This window comes from Abramis brama (genome assembly GCF_963993115.1).
Source record: "Abramis brama genome assembly, chromosome: 12".
Classification (NCBI taxonomy): Eukaryota; Metazoa; Chordata; class Actinopteri; order Cypriniformes; family Leuciscidae; genus Abramis; species Abramis brama.
Window position 1 is genome coordinate 31,609,957 of NC_139974.1, and position 12,486 is coordinate 31,622,442.

At 37.5% G+C, this 12,486-nt stretch overlaps 1 protein-coding gene across 1 annotated transcript in view; it reads right to left on the bottom strand.

Annotated features, from left to right (window-relative positions):
* pag1 (phosphoprotein membrane anchor with glycosphingolipid microdomains 1) overlaps positions 1-12,486 on the bottom strand; it is a 52,364-nt gene that overhangs the window by 11,946 nt on the left and 27,932 nt on the right. The window contains exons 2-4 of the mRNA XM_084130919.1: positions 6,862-6,893; positions 5,022-5,243; positions 3,032-3,080 (exon numbers count right to left, since the gene is read on the bottom strand). Of these exons, the coding sequence (XP_083987045.1) occupies positions 3,032-3,080; positions 5,022-5,188 (216 nt within the window). The 5' untranslated portion in view covers positions 5,189-5,243; positions 6,862-6,893. The remainder of the gene's footprint in view (positions 1-3,031; positions 3,081-5,021; positions 5,244-6,861; positions 6,894-12,486) is intronic.

Sequence of the window (12,486 nt, forward strand, 5' to 3'; positions counted from 1 at the left end):
TTAAATTGTAAAATTGGGTCATGGACCAAAAAACATTATCTGAAAACCGCTGCTATAAAGAGACAAGAGACAAAGACACTTGGATTGAGCTCTTTGTTTTCATCTTTTAACCCATAGCAAAAACACCATGCAGTAGCACTGTGGGACCACCTAGTGGCAGCCCATTGAAAATGCCTGTTGCCAGGGCAATGAAGTCCTTCAGATACAGAAGGTTAAAGCTGAGAGCCACTCAGATTGTCACAGCAAGACAAAGACCCCATTTAACCTGTCAGGCTGTGACAGACACCGCCATTTAAATGAAGCCTTACTCAATATATCGACAGGCAAGATGTACATTATCATGCAAAGGTTACCCTTCGGATATCCATCAAAACTAAAGAGGTTTACAGTGTTAACAAAGAGATAATGTCAGGCAATTGCTTAAGCATTTCACAATCGTTAATACTCACTTTATATTATACAGAGGATCTCAACCTTGAGGTCACAACCCCATTTATTTTTATTTTATTTTTATTTTATTTTTTAAGTTTATTGACGACACCCGTATCTTACCACCCACCCGTAGCTCCTCTTGAGCGTAAAATATAATTTCAACTACAATGTGAACTAGGTGCAATGTTTATTAAAAATTTAGTTTTTACAGTTGATTAAATGATACTGCTCACATTTAACTTAAAATAAATGAATTACAATTAATTCAATGGCATTTGTCTGATTAAAGGTTAAGGGTCAGTAAGATTTTTTTTTTGTTCTTTATAGCTGTCTCTTTTGCTCACCAGGGACGCATGTAACTGATCAAAAATACAGTAAAAACAGTAATACTGTGAAATATAATTACAATTTAAAATAACATTTTATATTTTAATATATTAAAAAAAGCTCTAAAAAAATAAATTTTTTCAAGATTTACGTATTTCAATTAATAGTAAAATTCCATCAATCCTTACATATGATTCATATTATGAATTAAAAATTGAGTAAAAAACTAGAGTTTAATAAAACATTTTGTGTGAATCTTAAACTTAAACTTATTTTTATTTTATTTTTTATTTTTATGAATACGAATCACATAAACGAAATGGTCCATTCCCTTGTTCCATTAAGATTTATACAAAAATGTTTTATTAAGCTCTAGTTTTTTTTTGTTGTTGTTGTTTTTTGCTCATTTAAAATTCTTAATATAAATAATATGTAAAGATTTTTCAATTCAATTTGATGGGATTTTAAATGCATAAATCTTTTTTTGAGTGTGTAATTTATTCCTGTGATGGCAAAACTGAATTTTCAGCATCATTACTCCAGTCTTCAGTCAGTGTCACATGATCCTTCAGAAATCATTCTAATATTTTGATTTGCTGCTCAGGTGACAACTGTTTAAAACTGTTTGTGCTGCTTAATATTTTTGTGAAAACTGTGATACTTTCCCCCGCCAATATGATTAAAAAGAATAGAATTTATTTGAAACTTAAATTAAATTTATTTGAATTTAAATGTACCCTTGCTAAATAAAAGTAATAATTCATCTTTACAAAAACTGACCCCAAAGTTTTGAATGGCAGTGTATATTTACCATCTCTAATCCTTGGGACATTTGTAAACTTAAACTTTATTTAACTATCTTGATTAAAACAAAACAAAAATTTAATTTATTTTGCAATTTCTGTTTAAGGCAGTAAAATTGTTTGCACACAGCTATTTGACATACAAAGTATCTAAAAGACTACATGCTTTGGTTGCTGCAAGTGGTGGTTTATCTCTTTTCCAATGCGTGGCAGGATGCCCATTGAGTTTTATAGTTCGCCCACCTCTTTTTCACACTACAACCCAGTGCCCAAATGATTTATTAAAGTTCTTGTCAGTCAACAACAATTAAACTGACTAAGTAGTAAAATGTGTTGTTATTCCTCCTGTAAGGTCTTGGGTCAAATAGACCCCAAAGCAACTTCGGCATCTCTGAAAAATATGCTAATTGCATTTATTAGAAGAATTCAAAAACATGCGCATCTTGTTACAGAGCCTGTACACACATTTTTACCCAATCGGTGATGTCTGGGGGCGTTCTGATCCCACACAAAAACATTGATGAAATATACACATAACAGGAGGGTTAAGAACATAATTGTACCTGTGAAATCCAAAATGAGTAAAAAAGGTTGCGAACCCCTGATATACAGTAGTTTCTGTTGTACTGTGCGCATAATCAATGGCTGTCATTAATCATTTGCATAAAGGCCACAAAGTTTAGACATTTTTACAGCTTTCATGGTTCTGTTATTCTAGTGCACAGCATGCAAATGTAGCAGTTAATGATAAAGTTGAGGTAAACACAACCTGATGAACATTATAATAAACATAAATCAACATCTGGCTGTGAAGTGGCCCCATGATCCACGTGTTCATTGAATGTATGTGCTTCAGAAGCCTTCACAGTCAGTCAACAAGCCATGAACACATGCTTGCCCCTCATTTAATGACAGTTACAATGAACAATTCAAGCATAACACAATCCCACAGACCCTGCCTATACAGCTGTTTATGTGTAAATGCATGTGTGTGTGTGTTTTAGCAGTCAATTATGCCCTCAGTAGGTCACACTAATCTTCTGATTGCTAAACATCTCCTGAACTCATGAACTCTTTCCTCGGATGATAATTTCACACAAGACACCCAGTCAGACGCAACAGAGCCAGAGATAAAGGCGACTCATGCGTGAAGTTTCTCATCTCCCTGCGGTCAAAGAAAAATGTTAATCTGTCTGCTTCATGCTTTCCTCCCACAAAACCCGAGCCTCACAATGACGTCCATTCTCCTCTCCGTTCTCCCGACTTTACCAGGCCCTCAAGCACAGCGGTCACACATTCTCGTGACTTAAACACTCTGAAGATGGTTCGCGTAATCTCGGGACTCTGTGTAATTGAAAACGCCTTTTGAAATAAAAAACGGGGACATTGTATGGCTCTGTTTGAGCCGCAGTGAGGCAGCACAGGCTAAAATCTCTTAGATGAAAAGGATCGTGGTAGCACATGCTTACCCCATTCATCAGGTTTTCATGGTCTCCTGGCGGCCCCCCTTTTTTCTGCCTGTGGAGTCAGAGGGAGAGCATTACTGAGAAATTTTGATTAAGTCTGTAGATTTGGCTGTGTTCTCTGAATCATTCAACATCGTATTCCAAGATGCAAACTAAGCCTTGTTCTAGACAACAAAGCATTTAAAATCACATTTAATATAGTACCGAATAAAGGATTAAGGTTTATCTGTTGCAAGGGAAACCACCACTGGGAGTTTACTGCTGGTTATACGTTAAAATAGAAAAATATTTAAGAGGAAAATATTTATACATTTTACATCTTACTATTATATTAAAATATTTATTAATAATAAATATTATTATTATCGTTTAGACTGATCTTGTCAAGAAATGCATGGATTTAATGTAAATCCATGACATATAAGGCTACTAAAAATTAGTGACAGACAGAGTTTTATGAGCCAGGCCAATTTTTAATTCACTATTTTATTTTACTTTTTTGACATAATACTTAAAATCCAAATCCAAACATCCAAAAATATTTTTTTATGTATTTTTTAACGTATATATTATAATAATTATAACACACACACACACACACACACATACACATATTATACACACATTATATAATTATATAGATATAATATGTTTTTTTATTACAAATTTTAGTACCTTTTTAATAGTAACAGTTTGTATTTAGAGTGCACATTTTGTTTTCAAATGATTTAGTGAATTTTCTGTAAATATTGTGTAAAATAAGAGTTAATTTGCATATTTTTGCACAACTCATTTGCAGGTCCAAATGAACTTTTTGTTAACATTGCCCATGCTGATTTAGGGAACAGAATCAGTTCCTGCAGAATGAATTATGGTCAGATTAGTTCAAATGTGCTCAATGGATATGAGCGCATGACTCTCATGTTAGTAGCTGAAAACATAAAAATTAGAAAGCATAATTAAATTAGACAAAATATGTAATATAAGGGTGAAGGGGTGAGGGGATGTGTTGAATTTTCTGACTGATGGCATTCCAGTTCTTTGGAACTCTGGAACTTTCTGAATGAAATGTGATTTTGCTCATTTATCACGAAATTGTATTGTATATCAGCCTGCTCTATAGTTCTATAATAAATAAAGGTTATTTCAAGAAAAATCTGAATTGTTAGATTTAAACTCGATATTCTGCCTTTTTTCCCCTCAGAATATCGAGTTTATATCCTGCAATTCAGACTTTTTTTCTCAGAATTGTGATATAAACTCGCAATTGTGAGTTATTAAGTCGGAATTGAGAATTGTGAGATAAAAATGTTATAGGTTTAAATTTTATCTATTTAAAATGTTTTAATATTAAGGTTTATATTAGGTTTATATTAAGGTTTAATATTAAGGTAATATTTAGGTTTAAATATTATTTAACTGCATGCCCTCTATTAACTGCACATGTGAATATTATGTAGATCTATTGTTTACATCAAATTCATGCTTTAATAGTAGGGTAATCATTGCAGGTTTCATCAGTCCAGTCTATTCATTTAATGGCTTGCAACCATAAACGTCTGCGTTAAGCTTCAAAGGGTGTCTTTGACAACGGTATTCTGTAAAAATGAAGACCATCTTTTTTTTAATTTCCGATTCTGACATCCTAAGGCACAACAGGTCAATTTTTCTGATATTCCGTGGATCTCCCCGTTTTCCTCCACTTTTTACCACAGTTTTTATGCCACCGCAATGTGCGCGCAACTGCAGTGACGTAACCAGGGCCGTAGCTGGGGTATCGGGGGCCCCTGTGTAGGTGGGGGCCCCTAGAATCCTAAAGCTGGGGGCCCCTAGAATCATCACCACCTTTCTACCTGCTAGCGACGGCCCTGGACGTAACTGTGACATCTGCTGTGACAAATGGTCTATAGGTTCGGAACAACAATACAATATTCATGAAAAAACATGTTTGTGCAATAAATTTTTTAAAGATGTTTCAAAGAATGTTACTCACCCCTGGCAGCTCGCACACAGCAGCAGGAGGACAGAGAGCAGCAGGAAAGCCGTGAGTCCCGTGAGCGTGCCTACAAGTGCCAGCTCCCCTTTAGCCAGCCACGCCGCCCCCGCGACCTCTGACCCCACGGCCCCTGACCCCAACATAGCACTCAGAGCAGGAGCCATTATACATCACAATGATGAGTCGCCTTCATCGACCAAATGCACCTCACTGCAGAGGCTGGACACAAAAAATGGATAGAGCCAGAGAGAAAGAATGGGGGAGGAGAGAAGAATAAAAACAGTTTCAAGGTTTACCTTAAGACCTTTGCACTTGATAGAATCAGCAGGTCAAATCAGCTTAATAAGAAAATCTGAAACCTTATTCTAATCAGAAACATTTTTGCTCCAGATCCTGAGTCAGATCGTTGATATATGTATGTGAAATAACTGAAATAACTTGATAGATAATCTCAGATTCAAATGACGTCATGGAAGAAACATGCCATCATCCCTCACTGAGGTAGAACTCTTTGTCTACATGAGCTTTGCGAGTCAACATCCACAAGGGGGCAGACTAGTGCAGATGCACAATCCTGTCATGCGGTACTGCAGTGAACTCGGCTCCTTCAGAACAAACGGCTCTTGGACTTTTCACTCAGTAACCTAAACATGTAGGCTAGTTTTATTTGACAGCAGTCCAAAAAGCCAAGCCAGATTAAACAGAGCCCTGGTCCAGGATGATGTGTGATGGTGGGCCCCACCTCCACAAGCTGAATAGACAGATAACAATCAAATGGCTGGCATCCCAGCGGAGACTGAGGCCCGGGCAGCGCTTCTGATCTTTTGTGTGAGAGGAGATGGACAGCTCAGCTGGCTCTCCGAGGGGTGAGTCTTTCCTCTCCACTCGCTCAAACTCTCCGATAAGAAACAGAAGAATGGAAAGCCACCCAAATTCACCAAGAGCATAAAGTTGGCATTCTGATGCAAAGTTTTTAATGTTGGAATAATTCAGTCTTTTGGCTTAAAAAAAAAAAATGCAAATACAATCATCCTACTCGTAAAATGAATAGTTAATGCATAACAGAAGAAGTACTGTAGGTTTGTATGAGATGAAAAAGCCAATTGTGCAACTCGAGAAAATATGCAAATGTGACTGAAGCGTAGGCATTTACATAGTAACTGATTCTTAAACTAATTCGTAAATAATTACTGTTAAACAGTGCACAACATCTCCTGAGCATTAGTTTCAGTAGTGTAGGTTTCATTTAAATGAAATATAATAATATATTTTTTTTAAATGACCTATAACAATTAAAATTTCAATAATTTAACAACACATGACCATGTTCATGGTTCTCTGATGCTATAGCTAATTGCCACATGGCATGCAGGTAAACAACTAAAATATTTAATCTTTTTAGTAAGTTTTTTTAATTGTAATTGAGTTTATATAAATTGAGCTTTTATGTATTTTAATTTTAATTTAATTATTAGCTTTTAATCAACTCACAAACTGCGAACCCCAGTTTGGGAAACCTTGATCTATATCCCTGCTGATAATAATAATAATAAATGTTATTTATTATTTGATTCTTTTATAGTTAATTATCTCTTATTTATTCAAGAAATAATCAAATACTTGCTCTGGGCCTTCTGTGTGTGTCTGTGTGAGATAAAAAAAAAAAAAGAGGATATCCTACGACAACATTCGTAACATCTTTTTTAAATAAAACTACCACAAAAACCTTGCATACGTAAAATCCATTTTGAGAAAAAAAAAACACATTTCCCAAAAAGCTGTAAAAACCAAGCCTTGCACAGTTCTCAGTCCCAAATAAAAGACAAACGGGTCCTACCTGAAGATTTGTTTGGCTCTGGTGACTGTTGCCTGCAGGGAAACAGAGAGAGAAGACGATTAGATTCAGGAAGGGATACATACATTTTGGTATAGGTTTTTTTCACTAGGGAACACATTGTACAGAACATCTTGACATGTGAAATCCTGAATGATCAGATACTCATAGTCCAACTTACAAATGACTGACTATAAATCACAATCTGTTACATAAAGCATCATATTATAAAAAAAAAAAAAAAACTAGCAAGACAAAGTGACTCTTGTATGCAATGATAAATTCTGCATTCTGGGTCTACTGAAGTCTATGGATCATTGAGCACTTATGAGTCTCACAGCATGACTAAGAGTCTCACAGCATGAGCACATATCATAAATCGGCTAAAATGCATGCGAGAACATGAAGAACATGCACCAAGAACCTTTTCTTGATCCTCATAAACGCGCTCCAGAGTAACTATAGCAACCATGATCTGAAGATAGTTTGCAATGATTCGCTCTAATGAATGTATTTCAGGGAGTATAACATGCAGATGAAGATACATGGAAACCATAAAAGGAGATTTTGATGTTACTGCCACAGTTCTGTGATTGTCTTAATGTTGCACTTGCTAAAGTGTTGTTGTTATGTGGTTGCTAAAGGCTGGAAAGCACTATATGACTGCATGACCCCTGATTTACAGTCTTAACACTAGTTGCCGAAAGTAGGGGATTTCACAGAAAATTGTGATGTGTATGATGGGTTTTAGCTTCAAAGTTTGATTCCATCCAGTCGGAGGATATCAATCATGTTGAGTATTTTGAGCCGATTTTAGAACACAGTCTAAAAGCAACAAGACTTTGTTCTGTTGTAATGACTTGAAAATCTGTTAGTGTATAATGCCTAGTTTTTCCACTGTATCTTTACAAACTCGGCAAGTGTGTGACGCTAGTATTTTAAATCTATTCAGATTTTAAAAGTCATGTTTGTGCTGCTTTTTGGTGGTTGCTTACAAGCCCAAGTCCAAAGTACTCATCCCAAAGTCTCTACAATATTTGTCTATGGGATTTTGGTTCCCATTTCATTGTCCATCATCGATCATTCAATTATAACCTGTAAATAAAATACCTAAATCAAGCACCAGTAATCAACAACTATAGCTTATGAAATACGGGGACCATTCTCACTGAAATGTTAGACTGAAAAGTTCTTTGCATGGAATGTTAGGATTGTGTGTTTCATGCCATATAAAATAAGGTACTGGAAAAGCCATTTAATGGGGGAATGTGTTTGGAAAGGCTGTAGTCCCAGCCCGAGGTGAGCAACTGTGGTCCTTGGCAAACACGCTTTGTGCAAGCCATTGGTGGATTCTTTGCCAGAATCACTAAGAATCTTTAATATCCAGATCATGTTTAAGAACTACCTCTTTAGAGCCTTTAATATACCATGAAATAGGATCCCGTGTATCTGTGATCATAAATACGCAGTATCTGGCTGCCAAGGGTCAGAATAGGAAAAAAAGTGTGACAAATACCATACTGTACCTGCCTACAGATATCTGGCATATAGTTACTTTATAGTTACAGACAACCATACAGCAAAGACTTTCCTCCCCAGGGGTCACAGAGAGGGCTGGATTTTGTGTAAAAGCACAGCTGGATTGCTGCTGAGAACGCATCCGGTAAAGGATTCTCATGCGAACGCCAGCGGCAGCTCTTGAATAAATAATTGCACTGGAGCAGGAGTAATGCAATAAGGAATTTTGTGGATGCTTTGTTATTATAAGTTTTTCTGCTGACAGAAGCTTTGATAATAACTCATCTCCAGCAGGGGAAGGAGCTCGCTCTAAAAAAAGAACATTGCAGCATTTGTAACCCCTAATGGAAATCGTCTGCATTCTGTGTAGCCTAAAATGACGAAATATATTTGCAGCAGGAGGTGGTGAGAACATAGGTTTCCATAGGTGTCAATCAAGAGGCTATTAGCTTATAAAGCACCAACGGTTTCACAGCTTCTCTCTGGCCATGTTAGAGGAGAATGACACATTCGACATATGTCGCATTCTGGCTCTCAGCTGGACACGGGGGTGCTTGTCGTCTGTTGTTACATTGCACTCGCTGTGACAGGAAGCTCAGTCTGCTTCGGGGCACTTTTAAGTGATTTAAAGGAAGAAGAGTTCACCCAAAATCAAGAAATGTGTCATCTTTACTCACCTTTATGTCGTTTCAGAGACACATATGGCTTTCTTTGGAACACATAAGGTGATTTTTTTTATATTCTAGCCTTTATTTCTATGTAATGAAGGTGAATGAGGAATGAAGTTGTCAAAATGCTCCAAAACATCTTTCATCATACGATAGCTTTATGTAAGGAACAGACCACTCTTCACTGAAAATCTTGACATTTGACCAAGATCATGAATTTATGAAAGCAGTGGCAAGTTCTTTTGAATAAAATCTATTCAATGAATTGTGTGATCCAGTTCACAAATCGAGTCTCAATGATTAACGCTTTTATTCAATAAGAATGCATTGAGATTAACACTTTTATTCAGCAAGGACGCATTCAATTGTTCAAAAGTGACAGTAAAGAAGACATGGTACAAAAGATTTCTATTTCAAATAAACACTGCTCTTTTGAACTTTCTATTCAATAAATGTAATTTAAAACATAATTTAAATGACATTTTAAAATATACATGAATTGTAATAATATTTTACATTACTGCTGTATTTTTTTATCAAATAAATGCAGCCTTTATGAGCATTTTGACCCCAATCTTTTGAACGGTATTTTAGACTACTTTTGTATCCTTTGCTCCAGTCCCCATTCGTTATAACTGAACAGAAAATTTAAATAAAAAATAAAACAGGTCTGGAATGGCATGAGGGGTTAGTAAATGATCACACTATGTTACATTTTGGCTTAGCTAGCCCTTTAAGACCCAACACATCTCTTTTTTAAACGCAACACTGCAGCTTATGTGCAACAACATACTGCAACATCCTCAGTTTCACAAAATGACCAATATGACAACAGGCAGGACACAGTTGTCCGCCCAACCCCCTCCTCATCACCAGACTGAGGCCAATTCACAGTGAGAGAAGGAGAGAACACTGGCCATCTTGAGTCTGGATGCAACAAGGCCACGTGTCTGGGTGAAAACAGAGGGATGAGCGAAAAGGACAGCCTGTTTTGAAGAATAAATCTGATCCAAGGATGAGTCAAGGATGATGAAATAATACCCTTTACAGACAGCTAATGAACTGTGTTAGGTTTCATTAAGACCAGTCTTGGGGGCAGATGAACAGGAAGCAATTTCCTTGGGTCAATGGTTTGTCATCTGTGCCTTACAGCAACCGACCATCCAATCAGCGAGCTCGTAGTCGAGCGCGAGCCAGAGGGCCCTTCCAATTAAAATGGCCACATTTGATCAACTGACTTTGTGTCTCTATGGCAACCGCACTCATCCCATGGGTTAATCAGCTGGCATGGAAATCGATCCCCTGATGGTTTGCATATAAAGAGAACTTGCAGCGGCAAGTACTAATGACGCGGCTAATAACAATCTGCGCGAAGGTCAGGCGGCCTAGAATTGCTGCATCACCACAGAGAGACTATAAAACACAGATCAGAGGAAGTGATTGTTTGCTGAACAGTATTACATTTCACAGATAGGTTGAAAGTGTGTGTTTGGATTGATGTCCTTCTCTGAAATGTGACAGATGTTTAAAGAGGACATGTTCCTCTCAGAAAGCCCATGAGTTATGAAACCACAGTTTCAGCTTCCCGTGCAGTGTGTGGTGGAGTGTGTATGCAACAGCTGTGCCTCTCTGTTCTCCCACAGACAGACCGATGTACCATTAAAGCTCGTCTCCGGAGACAATGTCATTTCCTACTGCACGTACCACGAGCCTGTCTTGACCTCCCGCAAATCTACACTCAGTAACCACACACAGAGATGCATCGACACAGGGTATGATGGGAATGGAATAATAATTTACTGATCATTGAGTTTTATGTACTAGTATACTGCCTGCAGAGATAAGCATACTATATGCTGGTTTGTTGGTCTTAGCTGGTTTAAGGGTGTTTTCACACTTCTAGTTTGGTTCTCTTGGTTATTTTAGTCAGGACCAAAAAAGAAAATAATACATTTAGGGTGTGTTCACACCATAGACTGTAAAAATATATGGACGTAGTGTCCGTGACGTCACCCGTAGGTTTCTGAAGAGCATTTTTGAAGCCCAAAGTGGGCCGAGCCGGCCGCAGCCATCTTGGTAGCGCGTTACTCCCGGATAGCCAAAAATGGGAAAAGAGGCGGGATTAGCTGAGGTAACGTGACGGCTAACAGACAGCAGACAAACGGCTAGTAGTGACAACAGCGGCAATCCACCTGTCACTCAAGTGACCACGCCCTTAATTATGCAGAACTTTAAGGCTTAATAGAGAGCCTAAGTCCCTCCCCTTCCGGTTGACCACCATGGGACCTTACTTCGGAAAAATATTTTATGGTAGTCAATGGCGCGAGACAACAAAAATGTTGATCTCGTTTGAATTGTGCCCTGAATTACACATATGATGTTTGTCAATTTAAAAGATACATTTTAAAGTCAAGAAAGTCGCAGTTTGATGTAAAACTGTTGAGGTTTAAGACTGTGAAAATGCGTAATTACAGAGACTACAAACCCAAAAGGAGCACGTGTGACGTCATACCTTTTCTCTCAATGAATGAATCTAACTTTACTGAAGCTAACGTCTGTCATTTTTTCTATAGTCTAACGTTATAATCGTAACGTTACGCCGTCATGCCTGAGTGTTTTGTACCAGACTGAACACATATGAGCAACGGATGGTGACGTACATAGTGCGAGACGAGAGATGTAGTTCATTGAGCGATTTTCACATAAAACTAAATGTTACTCTTCTGTTTTATGACAAACTGCGACTTTCTTGACTTTCATAATTATCTTTTAAATTGACAAACATCATATGTGTAATTCAGGGCACAGTTCAGACGGAATAAAAAGATAAGTTGTCTCTCGCCATTGACTACCATACATATTTTTTCCGAAGTAAGGTCCCATGAGCCGGAAGCGGAGGGGAGGGACTTAGGCTCTCTATATAATTTAAACGGATGAGTTATAAAAGAAAAAAAAAATCACCCCCCTCACAGTTGTCATGAAGGACAAAATTAGCTTAGTGGTTTAGACCAAAACCACTTTTTCTCTCAGACTGTAAAAAAAAAAATTTCCTGTAAAGTTGGGTATTTTAACATGGGGGTTCTATGGCATTGACTCTCTTCTGGAGCCTGTCTCTAGTGGCCAGTCGATGAATTGCAGTTTAAGTCACTTCCGTGTTGGATTCAAGAGAGAGATAGGAAGGTTGCCGCTTGGTTCACACTTGGCATGTTTAGTTCAATTAAAACGAACCCTGGTGTGATTGCTCTGTTAGTGCGGTACATTTGAACAAGTGTAAACGCTACCATCCGAACCCTGGTGCGCACCAAACAAGCAAATCAAAACCACTGAAAAGATGGGTCTCGGTCCGCTTCCAAACAAACTCTGCCGTTCGAATGAAATATGAACGCAACACGGACCAAAGACATGTAAACAAACCAAAAACAGGACATGATGTCACAAGATG